The following is a 27,197-nucleotide window of genomic DNA, read 5'->3' as shown; positions in this document are numbered from 1 at the left end:
TCAGGATCTGTGCCCCCAGGGGCCAACCTCCTTTTATTGGGCTGCCAAAAGTGCTGGAAACCCCGCAGCCGCACGCACGGGCTGGGTTGCTGGATGTGGGACCCGCAGAGCAGCCACAGGAGCAAGGCGGGGAGGAGGATTCAGCTCCTGCTCCCTGTTGGGGAGCTATTCGGCTTTCCTCAGTGCTATTCCTAAGCAGGCTCTGCTCCTTTCCCAGCTGGCACAGGCTGAGGGCTCCGGGATGGATGGGCAGCCACAAAAAGATCTCGTGAACTTTGCTGTGGAGCTGCTGGAGGATTTAAGCTGGAGCTGAGGACACAGGCAGGGCGTATGTCCTTGGAGGTGGCCAGCAGGCCGAGTTCAGGTCGTGCTGTGGGAGGCTCAGAGTTGCTCTGGGGTTCACAGGGGCGGGAGGAAGGGTGCAGGCACCGGGCATGCCTGCAGGGCTCGAGCAGTGCGTTGTATCATGGCTAAGTCCTTGAGTTTCGGGGTGTTGGATCGGTGATCCTGAAGGAAAAGAGATTGCCTTTGGAGCGGGGAGAGTGCAGCCTGCTGCTGCCTCCCCCCAGACAGCCATCCCTCCCCGAGGGATCACAGGGAACATCCATCCACTCTCCGTCTGGACAAGACTTCAGCAGCTCTGGAGATGACACCTCCATTCAACGACCCTCCCTGTCCTGATCCCCAGGCCTGGCCAAACCCAGTTCCTGGCCCCCAGCAGAGAACAGAAACGCTCTGCTACCTTCGGAAAGGGCTGGGGGGCAGCGCGATGACCCTGGGCCGGGCTGTCAGCACCACCTCCCCACGGCTGGCTTCCAGCAGGATGTTCTGCAGAGTGTTCTCCAGCACCAGCTCCGCCAGGGTCCCAAAGGCTGGATGCCTGGAGGGACAAGAGTACAGGCAGAGAGGATGGTTATCAGAGAGCCGATAAGGAAGGCTGCTTGCTGTGGCTCCCCCCAGGCACAGCAGAAGAGCACAGGCTGCTTCCTGCACAATGATCCACAGCCTTGAGCATTCGGGCGCTGACCCTTCTCCCAGAACTGCCACCAGCTGGCACCCAGCCCTGACCTTGATCGGAGCAGGGTAGCAGCAATTTTACTGTTTTTTTTCCCCTCCAAGCTGGGTTGTAGTTAGCGTCTGTGGATGTGCTCGTGGCCCGCAGCAGCGTGCCAGGGTGTAGCCGCAGTAAATACGTGATGAAATACTGCAGTAAAAATAAAAGGCGAGGTAGGCACACGCTGCCTGCTGACGTCCAACGTAGCCAGAAGCATCCAGGTGTAAAGCAGACGTCACGCAGAGCCAGCATCCTGCTGCTGCCCCGTGCTCTGCACCAGGACGCAGCAAGCCTGAACGGTTCAGACTGCACTTGGGAGAGGGGTGGGAGGGTGGGCTAGGATGGGCGTCCCCACAGAGCACACAGAACACCCCAAAAGGCTACAGGGCAGGTGGAGAAATGGGTTTCTGGCCAGGCAGCAACTTTAATCTGTTCCGTGTGAGTTCGTCCTCACCTGCTCAGCATCTCCTTCTGCTCCCTCAACTGCTCGTGGTGAAAAACCTCACTCAGCCTCTCCCAGGACTCCAGAAATTCCTTGCTGGGAGAAGATTCTTGCTTCATTTCTTCCCTCTCTCCATTCGCCTCAGGGTAAAGATCCGGGGAAGCAGAGCCCCTGGATGGGGCCGTGGTGCACTGTCCCCCGTCCTGTGCCTCTGCTGATTCCTTACAACGGAACTGGGAGAAATACGGGATGGGTTCATCCAAACATCTCTTCGCTGCGTCTTGGAACTGGGTGTTCTCCAAGAGGCCACTGGGAGGAAGAAAATAAGGGGTGAGTCCCAGAAAATGAGGTATCTGAGTGACCCCAGGGCATCACTGCAAGTAACAACAAATCAGAGGGAAAACCTTGGCTGGTATCAATGGCTTGAGCTAAAGAAACTACCGCTGCTTCCCCGGTATTTTTTCTTTAGATGTCTGCAGCTGACAAACAGAACAGGCAAACCCCAATGCTGCCCGTTTGCAGGGTGCTGCCTGCTGGCAAGGCAAGACCACAGCAGGCAGAGCAGCGTGGTTCAGGGCAGCGACACCGAGCACTGCGCAGAGAGCTGGGGAGCAAAACCCTGCCTTTGGCTGCCACCCCAGGATTCACAGACCCCAGGGCAGCTTTAGGCAAGCTGCGTCCTCTGTTTTGGAGCAGTGTCAGTGCACAGATCCCGTGGGGTTAGCCCGTGCTGCACGCACACACCTGGGGGACAGGGGCTCTGAATGGGGTGAGTGTGAAGGGGCACGCACCTGAGGACCCCCGTCAGCACGTCAGCCACTATCTGCAGCTCCTGTTTGGAGGCAGCAGCCAGGGAGAGCCATTTGGGGTCCGTCTCCATCCTGTCGCTGACCTGACCCCCGTCTGCAGGCCTGCTCTCCAAGGGTAGGTGGCTGAAGGGCAAGAGGGATTTGTCCCGTCGGGGGTTCTGCTGCTGAACCGAGCTCCTGCAGCCCTGCAGGCTCCTGGCTGAGCAGCAGCACCGCAGGCAAGCAGGGAGCTGCGCAGGGTGCTGGGGGAGGCGTGAGAGCTGCTGCACGTGACAGCAGCAAGGACGCTCACAGAAGAGGAGGACTAAGCCCTGACAGCATCTCCCGATGGGCTGCCTCTCCTCCCAGCACCCCAAAGAGTGGCTCCTGGCTCACGTTAGTGTCAACGAGTGGCTGCAGCATCCCACAGAGGCTTTCCCAAGCCCAGTGGTTTCCAAGGAGCACACGTTGTTAAATACTCCTGCCCTTCCCATGCCTGGCACCTCTGGCGGGGATTTAAGCCTGGGTTTTGTCCCATGAGTATCAGGGCCTTGATGCTGGGGCCTTTAAGTATCAGGACCTGGACCACACCAGGCTATTCTCTCAAGAGAGGGAGAGAAAAAAAGGCCATGACAGCTCATATCAGGGAAAGCAAAGCCCCTCCGGCCCATGCTGAGGCACTGGAGAGGAGCAGAGCAAAGCTCCAGGTAATTTCAGTGGGTATCAGCTCGGGGCAGCCCTGGCTCAGGTGGAGATGCTGAGCCAAAAGGACAGGTCTCTTACCAGGGCAAGAAGTACTTGGGGAACTCAGAGGGGAAGTTCCTGAAGAAGTCCTCAGTGGAGTGGGACCTGGCTGTCACAGCGAGGTGTAAAAGGATGGGTTTGGGAGGCTCTGGTTTGACCCACACCCGGCTGGCTTCTTTGTCCAGCAACAGCCTCCTGTCCAAGTGTCCCGCAGGGAGATTGGGCACTGGGTGGTTTTTAATAGGGGGCAGCGTCTGTTGGAGAGAAAGAAACAGCAAGACCTCAATTGCTCCTCTAGCCACGGGTGGGCTGGGGTACGTGTGAGAACTGGAGAGCCCAGAAGCCACCAGGTGATGCTCAGGAGGCAGCATCCGAGCGGTCTTGGCACTGCAGCAGCCCGATCAGGCACAAAGAGCCACGCTGGGAACCGTGCCTGCCCCCTCCTTGCTGCCCAGAGCACCAGCCCCAAGCGACAGCAAGGCTTTGGGTATCTCCCCTGGGCTCTCGGGGCTGTTGCACTCCAGCCTGTTCACCCAAAACCAGCCCTGAAACCACCCCCCCTGCCCATGTGCACCTTTGCTGCTCATTTGAAACCTTTTCGCTTTTCTCCAGCCATGGCTGCGTGCTTCCAATTTCCCTTCCCGTTCACCCCAGATGGAAAGTTACTGCCCACAGGACACAGCCAGACAGTCTGATTCTCCTGGCTCCTCCAAACAGTCTGTGTCCCAAAGCCTTGAAGCTACAAACCCTGCCGTGCTCTCCGCCCAGGCTCCCACGCTGCGAGATCCAGCATCTGCCTCTCTCCTCAAGCAGTACTTACTTTCCTAAAGCACTACTTAAATACTTACCTTGTATTTCCTGACCACAGCTGAGGGCTCAGGGAGATTTTCTGTCTCAGCAGAATCTGATGATCTCTTAAAAAATAATAATAAATAAATAAATAAATAAATGGAGGAATCACAGTGTATGGAAAGATTTGGAGCAGAACAAGCCTTAAGGATTTCTTGAGGATTTGGGTTTGCTTTGCCCTAGCTGAAACCCAGCGATCTATCTCATCCTCCCAGCTTTCACTGTGCCCATTCCTAAGGGTAGTTACACACTTCACTCCAGTGTTTCTCCCCGTTTTTAAATCCAACCAGCAGTTCCCAGAGCCACTGGCTTTGTTTTCCCTAAGGCCTTTCACACCCTTCCAAATTCCAGATGATCAGTAGCAAACTCAGAGGTTGTCAGGTAATTCGGAAAAAATCATTTTAATTTCAGGTTCCACATCTGCTATCCCCTCTCTCAACATTAAAGAGAATGCAAGAGGATTCTTGGCTAGAAGTCAAAATCAGATTTCCCACTGTCTGCAGACCGGCTACAAGAACCTGAGTGGATCAGAGCCCTGCGTCCTCCTGCCTGGATTTTCTTCAGGAACGTTTCTTGTTGACCCCTGGCTGCTGCTTCCGAGCTGTTGTAAAATTCTGGCAGCACTCACCCCTGCAGGTGACTTGGGCTTCTTCGCAGCCCTGAGGTCCTTCTCCGTGATGGTGAACTCCACCGCCTGCCGCTCCTTCTCCCTCTCCCACTCTCTCAGCTCCCTCTCATGCCGACGCAGGGCCTCCTGGCTGTGTACCTGCGGAGCAAAGCATGGCTGAGGGAGCAGGGCGAGAAAGGAGCTGCAACCAACAGAGCCTCTGGCTCAAGTTCATGCCTGTCAGTCCTTCCTCCCGTGGCAGGAAGGGGAGAGAACGGTGTTATTGGGAGGCTTATACAGAGAAGACACAGTCTGCTGTCAAAGGACACCTAAAAATTGGCCAGTGTACTGGCCAGAGGGACAGTACTGCAAGGCTGGGCCCCCACCAGTCTTACAGAAGCCAGACTTGCTTTTCACTGACATTTAAGTGTCCAGCTCCCACGGGAAGCCAGTTCTGTTCAAACGGTGCCTTCTTGTGTCTGGGAATACACACCTTCCCCCCGGGGCTCACCTCACACACCAGATCTATGCTGCACAAGGAAGCGATCCCCAAAGGCTGCAGCGTGATGAAGCAGGGGATGCTCTCTCCAGGCTGCATCACCCCCTGCTCCGGAGCAATCTGCAACACCTGGGGAAAACAAAATTTGTTTCTCTGTCCCGTGCCCTTGCTGCACGCCCTCGCCTTGCAGGAAATACAGAACGGTGAGATTTCTCTCCCTGTGCCCTTCTGAAATGTAGGTGGCATGAGGGGGATACGGCTGCTATATTCAAGGAGTGACTGTAGACTTTGCTGGTGGATGGAGCCCTGAGGCTCATCACATCCTTTGGTTTGAAGTTCCCATACCCTCGCTGAAATCTTCAGACGCCCTTTCTGAATTCCTGCCTTTTTTCCTCCTAGCCTTCCCTTGCCTCCACTTTTCTCTGCCCTTTCCTTTCAACAACTAGTACAAAATCCAGTTTCCAGGATGTTTTCCCGGTGTCTGGGTGAAAATGGAGAGGCAGGGCTTTTTGTGGCACAACGGAGATCCACCCCCTGTCCCCTGGGTGGAATAGAGGAGAAAGAAGGAACGACTCACCCCACTGTCTTTAACGGTGCTCGTCTTCCAGGCGAACACAACAGCCTTGCTCTCTGAGATGTTGTTGAGAAAGACGAGCCGGCACGCTCTGCTGCAGTCTGGGATGTTTCCGACGCAAATCTTGTGGTGTGATAAGGTGGCCGCCTGCAGGAAAGAGGGTGAAACCGGGGAGAGCAACAGGGAAGGGAGATGGCAGGCGGGGAAGGGCAGCCACACCTTCATCTTCAGGTTGTACAGCAAAGTCCAGGAAAAAAAATAATGAAAAAAAAAAATATATATATATATATTAGCCGGTGACCTTTACCATAACAACTGGAATGAGTGTTACGTTCCTCTGGTGTAAAAAAAACAAAAGCTTACTCCTACTCTTAAAAAGCTTACTCTTCTCCCAGCAATACAAACTGCCCAAAGTTGGAAAGAAGGCAGCTTTCAGAACAGCTTTAGTGGATCAGGCTCTAGGTGACCTGCTGGAAGGGAATATCTTGCCCATCACGCTGCCATGGACTCCTCTGCAATGCAGGCTACTGCTAGATGGGGCCACTTGCATATTTCAGTCTTTTTCACGCATTTCTGGGCCGATCATATTGCTCCTATCGCCATACCTGGACTTACCTGCCCAGGCACAGTCAGTTTGGCAGAACCCAGGAGGACAGAAGGAGCCAGGACTTCGCTGAACGTGGACTTCTCTCCTGTGGTATTCGGGTCGTAGCCTACTCCCTGGAAGGTGATCAGAGCTGAACGCCCCCCCAGGATGTGGATGGGAACTTCAACCTGCCTTGGACAGAATAAAAACATTAAGACCAGGGTCATATTTGGGAGAGACGGGTGAAGAGAACTCCGTGTTTCTTTGCTCTTTTAGGCTTTGACCCCTCTGGTGGCCTTTCCTGCTAACCCAGGAAAGTCAGTCAAGCAGGCAGATAGCAAGTCCTGTATGAGATGCGCAGGGACACCCTTTCAGAACAAAAACTGGATTTTTTCTTTGTTTTCTGTTTTATTTCTTCTTCTTTTCTTTTCTTTTTCTCTCATGCAACCACCATTAGTGGAGCTGTGCTCCAGCTCTGGCCATGCCTGCCTCCTGCAGCCTAGGTCAATGGCCTTAGGAAAGGCTGATTCCAGAGAGCTTTCTATACCCCCGTGGACACTATTAGATCCTTGAAAAATATGTGCTGGGATGGCTCTGATTGTGGAAGAAATGTGTCCTTTGGGGAGAAGAGACTTACGAGATGATTTGCTCTGTTTCTTGACCAGAGCAGTCATTTCTTTGCTCTCAGATTCTGCTTCTTGGAGGAATGGAGCCATCAATACAAGATCTAAAGAAATTTTGGCACAGGATAGCAGAAAGAAGCCATTTCTGGCAGTCACGAGGAGGGCCTTACCGAGTATGTTCTGGCTTCCAGCGGTGAGAAGATCCACTCAATCTGACCGGTTGTGCCAGGGGGGATTTCTCCTCTGGGAGTTAAGCAGACGAACACAGGATGCTGAAAATTGTCCTTCTGGATCCTCATGATGCTGTCCAGCTGAACCTCAAACAGCACTGGCATGGAGCCACCATTATAGAGTTCATAAACCTGGAGGGAATCATAGCTCGTTACACCCTGCACAAGTTAAAGTAGTCAACGCTTCCCCAGGGGACTCTGATAACCACGAGTAATTAGCCAGCTTGTCTCCTAAGCACGAGGAGACCTCATAGTGTCAGGAGCTATCCCCGAGACTCTAAGAGGTTTATCACCACGCAGGTACACGAATGACTACAGTGCCTCTCCATGTGGCTCCCTGTGAGTTCAGGCTAGGAGAAAATTAATACAAATTAGCTAAAGGGATCACTGTAAAGTGGATTACTTGAAATGCAGAAACACCCTTGTTAAAGTGATCTTAATTCAGTTCAGACTTGTTCATTTTCCAAGTAAATTAGGCAGAACGGAATCAAAGCTACCTCTTCTTGCTGAATAAGTGTTTAAGGAAGTTCAATTAATTTACTAAGAAACTAATTAGCATTCGTTCCCAGAGTGCCTGGAGCAGTTAGACAAGTCTTCACCCAGATACAACGCAAGAGAACAGGGGAAGAGCCCAACACACCTCACGTGCATTCTGGCTAGAGTAAATGCCAAATCCCATAGAGCTGGAGGTGACGAGAGGTACTTTCCCTACAAGCTCCTGGCACCGATTTCCAGGCTCTGCCTACTACTAGGTGCAGAGTTTTGCTGTGGTGCTGCCCTGTGGAGACCACCCTGTTTCCTGGGAAATGCTTCAGCCCCTGCTGCTCCTTTGGGCACAGTAACCTGCTAGCTCGTTCCCTCTGCCTGCTGCTGGGTTTGGCCCCAGGATGCTCACCTGTGTCGGGGGGTAGGAAGTCCCAATCGCGACGGGTGTGAAGAGGTGCTTAGTGGATGCAAAATGAACGTACCGCTGGTCCTGCTTCACCGTCACGCCTCTGAAGTTCAGCTGCAGCAGGAAGAAACACGGCCACTTTCTCACAAAGCCTTGGCCCCGTCGCTAACAACCCCACAAGGGCTCGGAAGGACTTGGCAAACTGACAGCAACACATTTACAGCTTGAAATTTGGTAATACCACGACAGTGAGTCCTAAGACGGGGGCAAGGAGATGGAGAGCCTCCTCAGATGTTGGCTTTCCTCTGGGAGGTTGGCATCTTGTGTCAGCAACACGGTGCCTTTCTCCCTTCTATATCAGGCACCAGCTTCAGTGCTTCTCCTTGCAAGTATGTACTAGAAATTCTTCATGAATGAAAGTGTACGTGGTAGACTGTGCAGCTGTGACATCCAAACCCTTTGGCCATTAAATCCTAAGCCAGAATTTTAGCTAAGTAAGGACCTCCTCTTGGAAGGGACCATCTGGATGTCCTCCCTCTGCAGAACGTGCTGCTCCAAGACTGTGTATAACAGGGTCCAAAGGCTGCAAGACGATGCCAGCTGAATTTCAGGTGATCAAGTAATGATTAACAGTAAGCTGTTAGCAGAGCAGCCACCCCATCAAGCCAAGCAGAGGGATTTGCAAGAGCTGTTTCATGGAAAGGCAGAGACACAGGAGTCTGTATTTTGAGAAGACCGCACACGGGCTGGAGATGAGTCACGGTGCGTGATTTCCAGCAGGATCACCCCAAAGCACCCCTGAGCCATCTGCTGCCTAGAGACAGAGGCTGCAAAGCAGTCACAGAGCTAATGATGCCTCTGCGTGCATAAAGGGAGCGAAGTCACTGCAGTACGCAATTAGCCAAGCCCAGGACATGCCTACTTTTCAAGTGCATACACAGAAGATGGAGAAGACATTTGTGATGCTGGGTGGATGCCTTGGACAGACACCTGAAGGAGATACCATATCAGCTGTTTAAACACAGCAGAGAGTGCCGATTTCTTCAAAAGAACCCCTTCCAGTTCGGCTCCATAAGCAAAGCGATGGGGGAGAGAGGACTAGAAACACAACGCTAACAAAGTCCCGCATGGGATTTCATTCTTTCATCTTTTCAAAGCACTACATGAGTGTTCAGCTTCTAAGGGCCTCGGCAAGCCAGATACAGTGCAAATAAAAGAAGGACAATAGCTGGCACTTTCAAATTGCAAGGGAAAAAGGGCCAGGAACCTTCCCAAGCTTTGGGAGTGAAACACCCACTCGCACTACCTGTGTCAAAAGGCTGCCTTTGATTCCACCAGACCAAAACTGCTGAGGAAAAACCATCATCAGTTTCCTTAGATGTGACAATTAGAGGACTGTTATTACAGGGAAACAAACGGAGAAACGTGAAGAGCTGCTGCAATCAGTTCCCCTCCCGGAGAGCACTTCTCCCTGAGATCCAGCCCTTCCCTCCAGCAAGCTCTGGGAAGCAGCCTACAGCCACCTCGCCCTGCAGCACCTGCAGCCAGCTGGGCCCTTCCTACTAAAAGTGCTGAGGGCTGCAGATTGTGCCCAGCCAAACTGTCCCTGAGCTCTGAGAACAAGGTCACAGCTGCACTGCTACAGGCAGGCTAAGGAGATGAGGCAAAGGATGAGCCACGAGAGCACGAGGCAGCTTGGGGCCCTGTTTCCCTCCTGGGGAAGGAATTGGGTGACAAACAAGTCCCACAGAAACTTCCTCCTGCAGCCAGAAGAAATTGCCTGTGGGAAATCAGTCTGATTCCTTCGGAGCACCTACAAACCCAGTCGCCACAGGACTGAAAGGAGAGGGGGAGCAGTGATGGGGACTCCTGAAGAAGCAGCAGACCCTCTGCTGGGGAAGCAGAGTGGGAGGTTAAACTGCCCGTACGTGTGAAGCCATCGCAGAGGTGACTTTGGACCACCCCCCAAAAAAAAAACATGCATCAGTGTTCAGCTGGCTCACATCACAGGCAATTTGGGTTTCGACAGAAAGACCAGACAACACCATAGTCTGACAGTCTCCACCTCTGCTTATTGTTGCTTCCCAAACCCTTCCCCAAACTTAATTTTTAGGCTGTCATTACAGCATTTACTTCCCTTAGGATCAGCATATATTCTGCAAGTTTCACTCAGTTCCCAGGTGAGGATTGCTACAGCCCTGGCAGGCGAGCACCGTTACGGTGGTCTCCACCACCTCTTCATGCCATGGCTGGAAGGAGTGAAAGCACGCCAGGGAAGGTGTGTGCCCTGTAGGCTTCTGGTACTCCAAAGCCTCATCCCTCCCTGGCCAGCTGGTGAAACGCTGGCTGCCACTCTCAGGATTGTGCCAGGCAGGCAGAGCACAGAGAGCCCGTCCGAGGGCTTTGAGAGAAGGCACAGTTAAGCCACTGTTTGAACAGCTTGGTCAAAGGGTTGGATTTTCAGCTGACAACAGTCCTGAAAGAAAAGAAAAATAAAAGAGATGTGCGAACACAATGGTCTCATAGGAAACTTCAGAGACAGACAGCAAGGCTCAGCAGGGCATGAGCTGTGCCCGGCAGAGCACAGGGTGACTTTGACTCTAACTGACAGTTTGAGAGAGGGAGGGAGGGAGGCAAATTAGTTCCAGGCCTGAGGAAATGCCCAGGGAAAACACACAGCGGATCAGCTCGGGGATGCTTTAGCAAGCAGCGAAGCAGGAAGAATGAGTAGGAAGCGCCTCGGCTATTGGCAAGGAGAAAGAAGGGGGAGGACCAAGTGGGGATGCGGGGAGCACCTTCTGGGCCAGCGGGAGCAGCTGCCTCCGTGCCTCCAGAGCTGGAGGATGCTCTGCCAGCCCTGTGCCAGCGCGTGTCCCCAGACAGCAGCCACTGCAGGTGGTACGTGGGGAGAAAAGCACCTCCCAAGGGGTTGTGAAGAGAGGAGAGAACTGAGGAGCATCAGGAAAACTGCATCCGAGAGAAGCAGGATGGGCTGCACAGAACTCCGGGATCACTGCACGGAAGAACTCGCTGTGCAGCAGATGAAATGAGGGCGAGAAACAAAGAGATCCTGACCGGGAGTTACAGCTGAGTGTGGAAAACACACAGGGATGGTAAGACCCAGGAGGGCTGCTTTGGGCTTCGTTTGGAGGAGGAAGCCGTTCTGTATTAACACCACCGATAGAATATACAGGTTAAGACTATATTAAAAAATATATATGTGTATATAATTTATATATATGTATACATATATACACATCCACACATCCTCTTGCAACCTGTGCTCTGGGGAAACCAGCAAATGGTTTCCTACACCCAAGGGCCGTTCTGCCAATGCACTGCCCCAGCACACGGTGCTGAAACCACAGCATTGTCAGGGTGCAGTTTTTATGTCTCTGCTCGGCCCTGTGTCAGTGCAGGCTCCAGGGGAAGGCCAGAGCCTTCTTCCTGCCACGTAGCTTCAGGGAAAAAATAAAGTGTCATTCGGTCCCCACCTGCTGTTCTGCAAACAGGAGCAGGAGGTACCTGCTGCCTTACCAGAATCTCATGGCCATAGGAAGCCTTCAGCAGGACTGGGAGGTGATCGGTGCCAATGAAATCATGTCTAGCAGCATGAGGAGAAAGAGAAAAACCATTAGCCACCAACCTTGTGTCCATGGTGATCGAATCGGGGTCACACAGTACATTAGAGACAACTCATTTCCCTGCTAAAGAGTCACTGTTGCGTAAGGGCCGTGGAGAGAGGGAGCGGGAGAGTTGTGCTTGGGTGGGAAAAAGTGATGCAATGTTGATTTTAGTCACTCACCAATTTAGGAACCTGAGTTTCTAGGCCAAAACCATGTGAAAGTGGGCAAGTGGCATGTGAAGGGAAAGGAGCCAGTACGGAAAAAAGGGGATTCTGCTGTCCTGTCATGCAGGATGCGTCCCTGAAGTACAGACAGTTGCCATCACCTGTGTGAGAGCTGGACACATTCCTCTTGTCCTGGAAGAAGCTTCCCTGACTTTGGAGAAACAGTGAAGAGCTGGTTATCCTGAATTCTCATCTGGTGCAGCTCACGGGGGCTGAGCTCAGCGTCCTCAGCCCAGTGTTCCATCTCCATCTTCTGATCAGAAGGAAAGAGGAAGGCCCTAGGGACCCAGTCAGCAACAAGGACAGACAGCTTGCCCAGGGCCACGGTCCACGCGTTCAGCCAGGCTTCCCCCCCCAGACCCGCCAACGAGCTCACCGACGGCCCCACAACACCAGCTACACCAATAAAATCCACCCCGTTGATATTCAGACATCTCACGGCCCCTCTGAGCATTTCCATATCCCCAGAGAGACCCTGGAGAGGAGGCTGGGCTCCAGCAGGCACCGCTTACCACTCCACGGGCATCACGCCCTTGTTCAGCAGCAGGAGCACCACCAGGGTAGGCTCTGAGCCTATCGGGGCAGCCCCGAAGTTGAAATCCACCACGAAAGGAGTGTACACTGGAGGGATCAAGCACGTGCTGGTTCCAGGAGAGGAGAAAAAAAAAAAAAAAAAAGATGAAATTGAGATCCCTGCTTTGAGCAAGAGGTTGAGCAGAGACTTCTAGAGTCCCCTTGAAATTTAATTATTGTCTGTGCTGCTCCTCTCTAGGGAGGGTAAGCAGAGAAGTGGACCTGCCTGCAGGGGCTAGAGTAAAATAACAGAGAGCCACGCAGCAGGACACTGCCAAACAGCCCCACAGCCACAGCATCTCTGTAGGGCTTGTGCTAGCAACCGAGAGCTCCTCTGGGCCACCTCCTCATCTCACCTGTGCCTTGTAGGAACTCTGTAGGTGAGCTCGCTGGGAACTGGGTCCTGTTCCAAGTAGCCATTCACTTTGTCCAGGGAGAAAAGCCTCCAGAGGTACAACCTGCTGACGCCGCCAGCACTCCCTGCTGAACAGGCATCTGCGACGCAGAAGGCTGGGTAGACACCTGCTGCTTCTACGCGGCAGAGGGGTTGTGGCTCTTCTTTCGTGCTTGCAAGCTCCGGAGCTTGGGAGAGAAACACCACTAAGGGGCAGCTGTCTGCAACAGCAGACTGGATAGACACCCTAACCCGGGCCAAAGAAAGCACAGAACTTGCACACAGTCTTTTCTTTGGCAGCTTTTGAAAACCTCTGAACCACCGACTTCCAGCCATAACTTAAATTCTGCTTTTAGAAATCACCTAAAGTCTATGAATATGGTCCTTGTCGACAGGGTACTTCCACAGTTTAGTTCTATGCAACTCCAGACTTTTTAGATTTAAGCCTACAGCCCAATCACTTTACCAGGCGCCCCTTCTTTGCACACTGGGAAGAAAACAAATAAAAAATAGTGTTTTGTTTTGTTTTGTTTTGTTTTTATCCTGTTTTCTCTGTACCATCCATGTGGCATTGCCATTTTTTATTCTCCAAGGTGAAAACTCCTTGTCTAACTGCTCTCTGCTTGTACAGATACTGGTCCTCACCTCTGAATACCCCTGCTGCCACTCTCCATGCCTTTCTAGTTCTAGCACATTTTGCCTCATATATGGACCAATCCAGACCTGTAAAAAGGACCTCTGCTACATAGGACTGGTTGCATGAAGCTCTCGGAATATATTTCAGGATACATCAGCCTGTTGTGGCACAGTCTGCTTGGCTGGGAGGGAGTGAATTTCTCCCATTTCCCCCAAACACCCATCTCTTACCTGTGGAGGTGCAAATATTATATTTGATTGACCAGGTGTAATGCAGCCGACGGGCTGGCCTGACCGATACTCTCACAAAAGCCTTTGATCTCGCAGGGATTGTCCCTCTGGAGGGCTCCAGCTCTAAAGCTGTGGGAGAAAAGAGGTGGCGTGAGCTCTTGGTACCACTGGTGTCTCTTACACCACACATGTATTCAGCAAACATAAGATGCAAACCACACTCACACACAGGGTGAGTGCCCGTGCACACCCTGCCTGTGTTATTTCCAGAACTGCCCTCTGCCCTCCCGAACACCTCCGTGCAGAAGCACCCTCATGTCCTTTGCGCAGGGCAAGCCCCAGCACCTGCCATCTTCCCAGGGCTGCGCTAGGTGGCATAGCTCCCTCTGACTTCTGTGCCTGGTCTCTGCATCCCTCCAACGAGTCTCCCAGCATTTCTTCTCACTTATTCTAGCCAACTTAACTATAGGTACTCCAAATCGGATCTTTAAAACGTAATAGCCCATGAAAAGCACTTTCTTCAGGCCTTAGTATATGTAGAACCAGCACTGCTGCTTTGATTTTACTCAGAATTATGCACGCTCACACCGATAAAATTAACTTGGAGCAAGAAGCCAACACAGATATTTTTGATCAAGTCAGTGATGGGGATAGGAAGGTGTGTATGTTTCCTGAGAAAGGCTTTGCAAAGTTAACATGACAGCAGCCCGACCTCTGCGTTCATGCTAGTGTGATTTTGCAGAAAAGAGGAGAAGACCAAGGCCCCATTCCAAGCCAATTCTCCCACAGTACCCAGTGGATCGCTGCGGGCTTCCTCAGGGTCACAAGGCCTGGTGATCAGCTGTTCCACGCTGAGGATGAACTTCAGAGAACAGATCCCATCATTCAGCAGCACGATGCTGCAGCTTTGCAGGTCACCAACCAGAATATTTCCAAGGTCCAGGTGCTCCTTCTGTGCCTGGAACACGAGCCCAGCATGCGAAGGTGACTGTTACACAGAGTGAAAAAGTGCAGGCACTGCTCAATTCACCACTGTGCTGATCCCTTGGCACAAAACACGCAGTGTGAAGAGCTCCCTACTCTGTGTAGGGCCTCGCATGCCCTAGGAGAGGCTGGAACAGGGCTGCAAGGGACTCCAAAGGCTTTCTCCTAGTGTTATTTGGGCTGGCTGGGTAGGATGTGACATGCTAGTGGCTGTGAGGACACTAGCTGGCACTTGGCACAAAGGTTGCCAGCGTGTCTCTGTCTGCCAGCCCCTCCATGACTGCACCAAAAGCCCTCCTCTCTTTTAGCTGGCAATCCACTTGCACGCAATTTACAGTGACTAAATATCTCTAAAGTCTTTCTATCCAACTGTCCGATGTCACTGGGAAGTGACTTACAAAGCATTCTTTTATTTAGCTCTGGTTCCTTAGGAAACCTGCCTGAAAATTAAGGCAGCTGCACAGATCTGTGGACTACCCCAACCCAGTCCCCCTCCTGCTACCCAGTGGGTCCCAGTTCCTTACCCTGATGGTGCCCAGTGCTCCCTCCCCAACAATCCGTAAGGTATAATGCACGCTTTTGGGAGACGCAGGGGCTGGGCTTTTCCAGCTCACGAACACCACAGCTCGCAGGAGGTACTTGGTCACCTTGTCAGGAGTAAAAGTCCATTCCTGAGCCTGGAATGACAAGAGGGAAGGAGAGAGCTTACATCCTATACACAATCCTATACACAACAATGGCTGAATTCAGTGCAGAGCCCCTTCCTCCACTGCAGTTATCCTAGTGGTCTACAGAGCACTGGACACACATCAGTCCTCCATCACCTCTGCCTGTGTCAAAGGCTCATTTTGGGATATTTAAAATCAGCCCTTGGAGATCTGTTCATCCTCACTACTCTCAAAAAGTACTCAGAAAAAGCAGGAAAGGTTTAGAAACTGGGTTTGCAGGTAGAAGAACAGCAGAAGAACATAATGAACTCGCCTGTGCTCTCATTTGTCCTCCATCTATTAACGTATCCAGGTGCAAAACGCAGTTGGTGCTGTGTGGTTACCCAGACCCATCTGGAGTCCCTGTTTCAAACTCATTATCATTATCTAGTCCCTGCTTAAAACTCATTTGGTCTTGTAGTCAAGGAGGATGTCATCACGTCTGGGCAAATCCAGGTCGTGGGAACCTGCACAACTGCAGATTTTGGCTGGCAACCCAAGCTAAGACACTGACAAGGGGATACCCTCCCAGCTTGGCATTAATGACCAAATGATCAGCAGCCCTTGTATTTCTGCTCTAAACACTCCACAGCTGTACTGCAGACAGCAAAATAAGGTTTTGGTAGAACCTGAACTTACCATGGCTTCACAGGGCTGGAGGAAGCCTGTGGCTGGCCTGACAGAGAGGACCTTGCTGTCAGACTGCTGGATCTTCCATGTGAAGGCCATGGGCAGCCTCGTGCAGTTCTTTATGGTGTACATGCGGGTGGAGGAGGTCCCTACATAGATGGGCTTGAAGTAGAGATTCCCATCACCTTCTAAGAGCAAGAGAAGGGACTCCGCACAGCTCCTGATGGCAATCTCCTGTGGAATTCAGAGGAAAGTATCAGACCAGAAGTCTCGGCTGACTTCTGGATGGACCTCACAAAGATGTGGCTCCTGCCAAGAAGGAAGCAAGAACAAACTGGGGCTGAAGGAGGACAGGAAGGACTCTGAACTGGGCTGCCAAGGAGGTCCCTGAGCACAGTGTAGTGCATCACAGGAGACAGAGACCCAAGGGAACAAGGGGTTCAGCATGTCTGGCATGGCAAGCACCTTCTGTATGCAATGTGGATTGCCACCTTAAAGGCTGAAAGTGTTCTTTCATTCCTATTTCCAAAGAGAAAAATCCAAACTAGCCATTAGGAGATGTAACAGAAGAAAGCTTTCTTACCAGCTTCTACTTCCCTCTCCCTACCTTGGTGTATCCAGGACAGGAGTTCAGCTGCAAGGGCAGGACGTGCTGCTGCGGGGTTGTGCTAACTGGGTGAGTGGAGAGAAAGAAAATCTGGTGGCCTCCTGGAATGATGTGTCCTGAGTGGGGCTTGACCAAAACAGAGGGGCAAGCAGTGTGGTTCACACTGAAGGTTATCAGGGAGGTGCCCGTGTTGGAGAGCAGCACACTGCAGTAGGTGTCATTGTCAGAAGCCACGGGAGGAAAAGTCTAGGAAAAAAGCAAAAAGGGTTGTTTGCATGAGGCTTATAAAGCCAGCTTAAAGAATTGTTTGTTTGTTTGTTTGTTTGTTTGTTTTTAATTGAATCCCAGGTTTCAATAAGCACCATCCTGAACCTGTGGAGAATTCTGTAACTGCTTCTCTTCAAGGAAATGAAGCAAATCACCCAAGGGTACACAGTGTATGGTCTTTTCCCTTCCCACAGCAATCCTCACCTTTCATACACGCATGTGATTAATGAATATACTTCCCATTATGCAAGGCTTTCTGTTCCAAAAAGTGAGCTCCTTGCTGGGACCTGCAATCTCTGCATGTACAGCAACCTCTTGGACTAAGAAATCCAACAAGCTGGAATTTGCTCCATTGACCTCACAGAATCAATACTTTGTTGTGCTACACATACATCGACAAGAGACAGGAAAACTTCCACGCCACCTTGCAAGCCACTTCTCTTCCAAAAGCACGGGCTCTGTGAGCTGCTCTCCACTTGTGTAAGTGCGTGCAGAGTGCCTGAGGCACCTGAGTGGGGTCTAAGTCCATCAACCAGCCACGCACCTTGGGGACGTCAAGGACGTACTGAGGGATGAAGTGTTCCCGTTCTGCTTCGAAGGTGTGCGCCCTCAGCCTGACAGTCAGGCACCAGGGTGGGCAGATGGTGGCATCCTCCTCGATGTTGCTGTACTGCCTCAGAACCTGCAGGCACACCAGAGACAGAGCTGAGGGCACGTGGGAGGGAAGCGTGGCAAGGTGCCTACGCGTGCAAGTACCACCACAGGCAGCAGGTTGTTTCACTGACACCCCTGGGCCTGAGGAGCTGTTTGCTGCCCATCACCCAGGCCACAACACCCATCCTTTTGCAGACTGCCGCCCACAGTAGCGGTTCAGTTATTCACAGCAAGTTCTCCTTCAGCAAAGTGTGCGTTACTTCACATTCACCGCACAAAAAGAGTAATCACTGCTGTCTATATGCATGAGCTATGGCTTGTTTTGCTGACTTATCTCTGCCAGGACACAGATGAAGGAGAAATATTAACCCACCAGTGTACCACGGCAGTGGCCAGAGGATCTTAGAAAGGATGCAGGTTTGCCAAATTCAGCATGAAAGGCTCCATTTGAATTTTAACTCCCCAAAAGGCCTTTTAGCCTGCAAAGTCTCTTGCTCATTCCTAATTCCTCTCGATAAACTGGTCCTAGCAATTTCTACTAACCTTGTAGAAGGCGAAGCCTTCCAGCTCTGCCGCATAAAGGCTGTTGAGCTGAGTGGGCTGGAAGAGGACGCGGAAGGCTGAAGACTTCAGAGGCGGGATGTCACAGATTTCGGGTGTCACCTGGAAGGCACTGCCATGGCTTGGAGTCCAGGCAACAGTGATCTTTCCTTTGGTGTGGTTGGTCACGCAGAGAGGAAGAGGTTCTACCTGGTGGAGCGGCACACAGCAACCAAAATCGTACTCCCTGGGGCTGACGCTGACGTGGGGGGGAAACAGGGCCAGGTCGCTGCTTGTGCCATCACAGAAATACTCAGCCATGGAGCTGGCTTCAACGTATTCCTCGGGGGGCTTGTCCGGAGGGATCTGCAGGATGGAAAGGTCTCAGTGAGAGCAGGGTAAATGTGCCCGTGGGAGACAAGACGCTAGGAATTGACTGCCTTCGTGAGCAAAACAACGTGCAAAATGCCCTTCGGTAACAGCTCCCAGGACAGCAAAAAGGCTTTAAGGATGCTTCCACCTGCAGCCAATCCTCACTCCAAAGCTGCACATGGCAAAAGATGCCCCCGTGATTGAGTTAAACCCAACCAACGCAGATATTGTTAGTGTGTGCTGGGAACATCACCAGCAGAGCTGCTAAGGAGGTCAGGGTGGCACCTGCAAGTCCTTCTAGATCTGTGCAACAGAAGCCCAGCCTCTGCAGAGAACAGCACTGGGGCATCTTAGGCTTCAGGGAGGGCAACTCGTACCTCAGGAGGCAGCATGAGGGCTCTGTTTTCATCCATCTGCAACATCCCGTCCTTCAGCATCGCACTCAGGATATCGGGGGGATAGAAGGTCAGCCCCCTCACCATATTGGTCTGAAACCAGGAGAGATGTCTTGCCTGGAGGATGGCTGGCTTAGCTGTGTCTGAATGGCAGGTACCAAAGAAGTCCACATACAAGGGTTCCTGGAAAAAAAAACAAAACACAAAAACACCGGAAAGGTTTGTAAGAAATAAGCTGCCATTCTGTGATTGCTTTGAACGTGACACTAGCCTAGCACCTCAATCCCAAAAGCATGCTTGGGAAAGCCCTAGATTCTGCTCTGTTGAGTCTGACTGTTGGTTACTTTCTGTCTTGATGTGACCCACGAACTTTGAGGCAAGTGGGAGGAATGCTGAAGGCACTCCGTGCACAGCTGTGCAGCAAAATTTCACTCGGACACTTAAGTGGGCATGAAACTCTGCTCCTGCAGGTCCTGCAGAGCACGAGCCCAGGACGGGCATCGTTGTAAATGCAGTGGGAATAGACTGCCAGGGGCTGCTCACTGAGAGAGGCCAGCCCTGGTGGGTGACACCAGAGAAGCCCTCTGAGCTGTCAGAGCACCGATACCACCCTTTGCCTCTCGTACCTGGTGGTGGACGAGGCACACCACTCGGCGGTGATAGCTGATGGGGTGAGTAGGTCGGAAGGTCACCTTCAGTGCTCGTGTCGTCGTGCCCTCCAGGACTCCGCAGGGGTGATCCAGAGAGAAGACACTCCCCCTGCCATCAATATCAAACTGGTAACATGCAGGGACATCGGAGATGTTGCTGATTTTCAGGATCTGCATCGAACTTTCCCCAAGATTGATCCAGTCGAAGTCCACAGAGGATTGCTGCAAGGACACCAAAGGACCTAGAACGAAAACACGCAAGACAGATCCTAAACCTGTCACATCTCCTTTCTATCAGCGTGTCACAAACCACTGCTGCACCTAACTGATCTTCCCAACCTAGAATGATCTCATTAGCAAGCCCACCAGTCCTAGCACACAGCTGGATATTCACTGCCAACAACTTCACATCTGTCTCCAGCAAATCTAAACTTCAAAGAGTGCACCAGGGGCAGCCTGGATGGCAGCAGAAGGTAAGTCTACAGCTGAGGGCTGTGACAGTCCCTCGTCCTTCTCCAGGCACTAGCCCTTTCCCTACGGGGCTGAGAGGAAGGCAGAGAGGACCGTGGAAGGATTTCACTGTGATACCTTTACATGAGCCAACCACCTTCAGAACAGCCTGCTGGAGGCATCCAGCCGACATGACGGTGAAATAATCAGTGCTGTGCTCTCCCACTGTCCGTGGCTGAAATCGGATGCACAAGACCAGCTTCCCTTTGGCAGGCACAACACTGTGGGACACATCGCAGGAGAAGACGTGGTCCTGGAGCAGAGGGTCTTTTGCTCTTTCTATCCTACACGGTGCATCAACCTGCAAGCAGAGAAGAGCCCTAACTCCAGAGTGATGCCCTAACTCCTTCCTCTTGCCCCTGAAAGAAGGTCCTGATCCTTACCTGGGTGTGCTGGCCACTACTGCAGAATGAATGCCAGTATAACAAATGATTGCAAAATGATTTTGCCACTCCTAAGTCCCAGAGTCTTTTGAAGACCCAGCACTGCTGCCTCCCATGTCAGCAGTCAGTGCAGCCAGCTTTTAAGGGGTCTGTAGCAGGCTGAGCTGGCACACAAACAAGGTTCTCAAACGCAGCCCATTGGACTCAGAGCAGTTCACCAGGCTGCAGCCAACTGGGGACACCAGAAGATCCATCAGCTGCCTGGGACACGTGCAGACCAATTTGAGGCTGCCACGCAGGACCGATGGGCATGTCCAGCGTGAGCAGGAGAGCTGCAGGAAGGACCAGAGGGGCTGCCTGATCTGCACCAAGAGCAGTGAGAAGCGTGCTGCAAATGGATGAGTTACCAGTGCCATAGCTGGAAGGCAGAGGGCAAGGGTGAACGGCCTTGTTGGCAGTGGAAGGTTCCTCATTTCTGCTTTGTTCAGACTCCCACTTGGGCTATTTTCACAACATTAAGGGATATTCCCAAAGCCACATCCCCCAGGGAAACGCGCCAGCACGTCAACCTCTTACAAGAAGCAGTCTCCCTCTCCACATACCACAGACAAGTTGAAGATTTCTACACGCTTCTCCACTGTAGTGCCCACTGGCACGGATCCAAAGCACAGCACGTCCCGAAACTTCCCAGGCTTTACACCTTCATACTGTTCCCCCGGCACATTCACCCGCAGGTAGGGGTATTTGGCTGTTAAAGAAGATAATACAGTGCATTAAGAGAGCGTGGTGGAATCTCCGCCCTTGGATACTCAACTCTCAATTAGACGAGCCTCTAATTAACCTCAGATAACTCTGAGGTTGGATCTGCCTTCAAAGCTGGCCCTGCTTTAAAACGAATGAGCTCCCTTCCGACCTCAGTTTACCAAACAGAGCCCCATCTTTTCTTTGTCAGTGGCCATATAAGGCACTTCGGGCACCGGCTCGTTAATGAAACCATCGTGGTTATTCCAGATTATAGCCTGCTCGCATCCTGAAAGCTTCAGAACATCCCTCTGTCTCTCCAGCTGGCAAAGACAGCCATGAGAAACCGAGTGCAGGAAGACCAGGAGCTCCTGGAGGTTTTTCTGTTCCACCAGCAAACTCATCTCGTTTCTTCCCATCTGCTGGTTTAAGCAGGGAGCAGAAACTTCAGTTTGGCCAAAGCATGCCACAGGGCACTTTACACTCTGCCGTCTCTTCGGAGCACACTTCCAAGCTGACAACAGCATATTAGAGAATTTCACTCTCAAACCACAGGCTTCGTTTGCTCATCAGCGGGCGAGCCACCTAGGGCTCAAGCCTCAAATGCATCCCCGTGGAATGCTGTTTTGTGGTTAGGGATAACACTCGTTACTTTGAGCACCACTTGCACAAATGACTCACCCCGGGCTTTTAGCTGGAGAGTCCTCTTTTGCTTCTCTTCACCTCCAAACCAGCAGGTTGCTGCCACGTCACACAGCACAGCCACCTTGGGCTGGAAGACCACCTTGATGGGGCACTCCTCGCCTGCAGACAGCATGCCGTGGGCAGGGATCATGTAGAAAGGGCTGGGTGTCTCCCAGGCAAACACGGTGATGAGATCACTAGCAAAGAGAGACGTTTGGAGATGAATGAAACCTTTGCTGCCTGTGCAATCGTGCCTTTCCCAGGGGGTTGCTCACTTAGGATGTTAAGCAACCGATGCTGAACGTCAGAACCCCTCGTGCATCTGGCCAAATTTGTGATGCTGGGAAGGAATTTGTCTCTAATGCCTGCAAATGCTGTGTTTACGCTTTAATTAACCTTTGCTGTTACATCCTAGGACTTTATTAATGGCCAAAAAATCTCTCAGCCTCACCATGTGACAGCACACAAATCAGCTCCGGAATGAAGCACATGCGTTTCCTGGACCTACGTTGGCTGCTACTTAATTCCAAAGGAGCATTTGTTCCTCTGTTATATGCACAGGTGAGAGGAGAGGACTGAACTCTTTTCCTAACACCTCATTCAGTTCTTCTCCGGAGCAAGCTCGCTCTGCTTGTTTGATTTGTGCAAAGAACACGACCGTGTAACATCGGCTTTTCTATTATACTGCTTCTGAGCAGTGTGCTGCTCACCATCCCTATCCTCTACCCCAGATCAACTGAATATTTTGGGGAGCACAGGCTGTTTTTCAGCTAGTAAAAGGTATTTTGCTCTCACTGTCACTCCCTGCAAATGGTTTGAAGTACACCTCCTTCTTACCTGCAAACCTCTCCTCTGCTTTCCCATTTATAAAACTGCTGCAATTAAAACAAGACAGTCCCTGCTGGCTGGGAGCATCTTTGCTCCTAAAGGATGACTCCAAACCACAGAATCCTGCCACTGCTTAGAGGCCAAGTCACAGCAAGACTAAAATGCTTCCAGCTGGTTCTTCATCTCTCCCAGCTCTTGTGGGCATGCTGCCTTTGATTCAGCAGAAGCCCAGGCCCTTCCTGTGGACATGGGATGTTCTCTGTGGGACACTTGCTGGTCACTGACTATTTCCTGCGCGTGAACGGTTCCCAGAGCACGCTGGAATCAGAGAGATGAGAAATGCCAAGATGTGCCCACAGCAAGACCCAATCCACACTCCCATCTCCGCTGCCTTTTCTGCTCTGATCTCAGAGGAGGCAGGGGTCTGCCGACCGCGGAGACAGCCAGAAGGTCTAATAACAACGGGGACGAGCCGAAAGCCCAGGAAGGTAGCCAAATATCCGACAAAAACGGAAAGGGGGCCTGCTCAGCCACGCGCCGCTCACCCAACATTGCGCACGGTGAACGTCGTCTCCGTGACGCTGTGGACAGCACAGACGGGCAGCTGGACAGTCGCCGGGAAGGACAGACAGGGGCGCGGGAGCGTGGCACGCAGGGTGACAGAGAACTCGCCCTCGGCCTTCCTAAAGCAGATGCTGTCTTCGTAGTCCCTCTGCACAGGAGAGCAAGGGGAGACAGCAGTTGGATGGGGTCCCCCTTGCAGGTACCGCAGCTCCTCCAGCAAACACCCATCACCCGACCCTCACCGCTGGGAGGCTGTTGGGAACAAAAACGCCTGTGATTTGGGCACCAGGGAAAGCTTCTGTGCTGGAGAGGGAGCCTAAGAAGCACTCAGAGAGGCAGGCATTCAGGCGTGCTCCTCACCGTGTCGGGGAGCACGTGAACACCCCTCTGGGAGCGCAGTTTAGGGCCACGTTTGTTTCACCTGAGTGGTTTTGCTGCAGATTGGTAGTTTTGGTGTTTTCAAGGTTCAAGTTCAGGCTAACTGAAGCATGCACAGCCTCTCCTTGATCTCCACCAGCACAGAAATACCAGTCCTCGATTAAGTGCCTAGATTAAGTGTCTTCCATGCTCCCCCGTGCTCACTGCTCCCTGAGCACCACTTTTACAGGTAAGGAGAGACCTCGGGCACTGCAGCACGTGCAGTGATCCCTCTGAGAAAGCAAGTCCCCTGCACCGAGAGGAGTTTTGGTGTTTTGCCACTTTACCTTTTCAGTGGGCCGGAAAATGATGGGCAGAGTTAAGGACATGCCAGGGCTCAGAGCAATCGGCTGCGGGAAAACAGTGATGAAGAACCGCGTGGAAGGACATCTGGATAATGCAACCACAACAAGAGATTTTGTCTGGTGCCACGCAGAGGATGCTGATTTAGCAGAAAAGAGAATAAAGTATCAAACGGCTCCAGCAGTGCCACCCCCCACCATCAGAAGGAACTCACAAAGCCGACCCCAAGGTCACTTTGCAACTCAGCAGGAGTAGGAACAGAGCCCAAGTGTCCTGAAAACTGACTCCCTCTAAATACCTACCGCTTCCTCGAACAATATCTGACATTCCCAGGCCGTGCAGCATGAGCCAAACACTTGGTGAGGGCAGAAACATTCGAGGCTCAGAGCAGGGAGTGTGCTGGAGTCCCAACACCCAGCGGGACTCCCGGGAGCAATGGTGTCGGGACACGCTAGTGCCGGGCTGGCACACATCCACGATTAAAATCTCACTAGACTGGAAATGCCTCACAGACAGAAGTATCAGCAAAACAGAATTTTAAAAAGGCATTTCGTTTAAAATACTCCTGCCAGGAACGAGGGCTGTGCATCTGAATGAGCATGTTTCTGTCCGGCCACGCCAGCGAGCGTGCGCTGCCTGCAGCGCATAGCCCAAGGGAAGAGGGGCAAATGCAGCTGAGAAAAGGTGCTAAAGTGACTGCTAGAGCAGGAGGGATGAAGATGCAGTGAGATCCTGGGGAGTAAAAGGAGAAGGAAACTTGCCACGCACCTGTAGCTCAGCTTCTGGGTTTTCTCGTGAACGTTTTTCAGGATCAGATGTTTGATGGTCTCTTTTCCAAGCTCCCAGCCGCGCCACCTGAGTGTTTCTGCCACTTCGATGCCCCAGAATACTCCCTTCTTCTTCCTTCCCTTTCTTGCAGACAGCCTGGGGAGCTGCAACAGGCACAGGAGCACTTTGTGAAGGAGGGAGGAGAAATCTCTGACTCTGGCAAAGGGCGGGTGGGAAGAGCCACCCTGTGGAAAAGCTCCAGGAGTCACCCAAAGCCCCGCTGGGGACTCCAGGTCTGCTCCGTAAATCCAGAGGGGACACCTCCTGGCCACAGCCCAAACAACGGGTGCTAAAGGCTGGCATGAACTAGGGAAGCAAAAGCTATTTTTTGTTGTTGTTGTTTTTCTCCCCTTTCCTTCTCTGCCAGTAAATCCACCCGTGGCCACGGCACCCTTTGCTCCACCACTCACCTTCCTGACGCAGCCACAGCGCAGCTTCTGAAACGAGCCCGAGTCTGGGGGCTCCCCATGCGCTTGAGCAAGCATCTGAAAGGTGAGGGGAAAAAAAAAAAACTCCGCACGTGCTGCTCCAGCACCCGAGCAGCCTTTGCTGCCAAGACCTGAGAGCTCTCAGGGTGCCACAGCTCCCTGAAGGGCACAGGCTGTCCTGCAGCACCCCAGCAATGCCCACATTTTGCCTGGCACAGCAGCCCCCCGGCACCAACCACAGCCCCTCACCCCATGGGGCAGAGCTCTCCTGGGGCTCTCACAGCACGGCCCTGCCCGGCCCACGGTGGCCCTGCTCATCCTGGCAGTGAGGCCGTGCCCTACAGCCCTGCTGTATGGCCCCAACAGCCCCGTGTAGGTGCCTGCAGGATGCTCCCTGCAGCGGGGCGCTGCCCAGCTCCCTGCGCTGTAGTGCAGCCCCAGTCCATGGAGCCTGGCCCTGATCCCAGTTCCAATCCCAGTCCTGATCATAATCCTGATCCCAACCCCGATCCCGATCCCAATCCCAATTCCAATCCCAATCCCAACTCGGACCCCAACCCTGATCCCAATCACAATCACAATCCCAACTCTGAACCCAATCCTGATCCCAATTCTGATTCTGATTCCAATCCCAATCTCAGTCCTGACCCTGATCCCAATTCCAATCCTGATCTTTATCCCAATCCCAATCCTGATCCCAATTCCAATCCCAACCCTGAACCCAGCCCCTATCCTGACCCCAATCCCGATTCCAATTCCAATCCTGATCCAAATCCCGATTCCAATTCCAATCTTAATCCCTATCCCAATCACGACCCCAATCCCAATTCCAATCCCAATCCTAATTCCTACCCCAGTCACGATCCCTATCCTGATCCCAATCCCTATCCTGACCCCAATTCCTATTCCAATCTCCATCCCAATCCCAATTCCAATCCTGATCCCTACCCCTACCCTGATCCCAATCCCAATCCCGACCCCTACCCCTGATCCCAATCCCGATCCTTCCTCCAACCCGTTCCCGACCCCGTCCCCCCAATCCCACCCCCTTCCCGTCCCGTCCCGTCCCACCTCCGCTCCCCGCCCGCGCCGCCCCGCCGCGTCCCGGTGCGCTCCCGGTGCGCTCCCGGTGCCGTCCCGGTGCCGTCCCGGTGCGCTCCCGGTGCGCTCCCGGTGCGCTCCCGGTGCCGTCCCGGTGCGCTCCCGGTGCCGTTGCTGCGGGGACCGCTCGCGGCGTCCCCGGCTCCCGTGGCAACGACGGCGGCCGCCCGGGGCCAGCCCGTGCCGGGGGGCGGCGGGGGCCGCCAGGGGGCAGCAGGAGGACGGGATCCGGGGGCTATGGGGGCAGATATTGGGGCGGGGGGGTGCCCAGGGGACGGTGACGGGAGGATGGGTCCCGGAGGAGGAGGAGCTGGTGGTGCTGGCAGCAGGGGTGCTGAAGAGTTGTGGGGTGGTGGGATGGAGGGGGCGGCTGCGGGGCTCACGGGTGGGGTGCTGTGGGGGCACGGGGTGCAGAAGGCTGGGGAGCACTGGTATAGGGATGGGGGAGCCCCCCAGTGCGGCCTTGGAGCACCAGTGACCCACATAACGGGTGCCAAAAGTGATGGGGCTGAGGGTGGCGAAGGGGCAGGGGGGCACAAGCCCATGGGGTATCCTGGGTACCAGTCCCGTGGGGCAGCACCGCCACCGTGGGTCACCCCTACATCCCCCCAGGATGTCCCTCGAGGTGCGGGAGACCCTCGTGTCCCCAGTGGGGACACCCAGACAGCCCCCCAGGTGTTAGCAGCAGCGTGGCACAGAGCGGGGCTGGCAGGAGGAGGCGCAGCTTTATGGCATTTCTCTGCCTTTAGGGCGTGAGCCACCCGGCTACGCAGCCGTAAATCAGCACCCCAACTCCTCCGGCCCCCCCAGCGCTGGCCGAGTGCCTGGCTCCTGCAGAAGCAGCCCCATAAATCTGTTATTTATGTTATTCAGCCACCAAACAAACCCTCCTGTGGCCGCCGAGGGCCTGCGCGCGACGAACGCCTGCCATCCATCACTTTAATGGCCGTACTCTGGAAATTAAACCTGTCAGCGCCCCTCAAGGTGAACGGTCCCAAGTCTGTGACATCCCTCAGCTCCCCTCCTCCTTCC

General features: G+C 53.1%; 1 protein-coding gene across 1 annotated transcript; it reads right to left on the bottom strand.

Moving 5' to 3' along the window:
- On the bottom strand, positions 1 to 26,232 carry CFAP65 (cilia and flagella associated protein 65). The gene is made up of 33 exons (XM_084524121.1): positions 26,136 to 26,232; positions 25,047 to 25,121; positions 24,577 to 24,740; positions 23,793 to 23,895; positions 23,070 to 23,236; positions 21,694 to 21,893; positions 20,874 to 21,019; positions 19,967 to 20,189; positions 19,355 to 19,620; positions 18,711 to 18,911; positions 17,965 to 18,327; positions 17,312 to 17,449; positions 16,501 to 16,746; positions 15,903 to 16,127; positions 15,081 to 15,233; positions 14,365 to 14,530; positions 13,573 to 13,701; positions 12,668 to 12,893; positions 12,251 to 12,379; positions 11,840 to 12,016; positions 11,426 to 11,492; positions 7,892 to 8,002; positions 6,937 to 7,128; positions 6,173 to 6,331; positions 5,561 to 5,704; positions 4,996 to 5,112; positions 4,506 to 4,643; positions 3,877 to 3,942; positions 3,068 to 3,282; positions 2,288 to 2,428; positions 1,509 to 1,805; positions 743 to 880; positions 1 to 507 (listed from the first exon to the last, which is right to left on the bottom strand). The coding sequence occupies exons 2-33, from the start codon at positions 25,119 to 25,121 to the stop codon at positions 471 to 473; spliced, it is 5,319 nt and encodes a 1,772-aa protein (XP_084380247.1). The 5' UTR covers positions 26,136 to 26,232; the 3' UTR covers positions 1 to 470.
- Between the last annotated feature and the right edge of the window lie 965 nt (positions 26,233 to 27,197).

Source organism: Aythya ferina (assembly GCF_964211825.1).
Source record: "Aythya ferina genome assembly, chromosome: 6".
Taxonomy (NCBI): Eukaryota; Metazoa; Chordata; class Aves; order Anseriformes; family Anatidae; genus Aythya; species Aythya ferina.
This window is presented reverse-complemented; position numbering and strand designations above follow the sequence as displayed.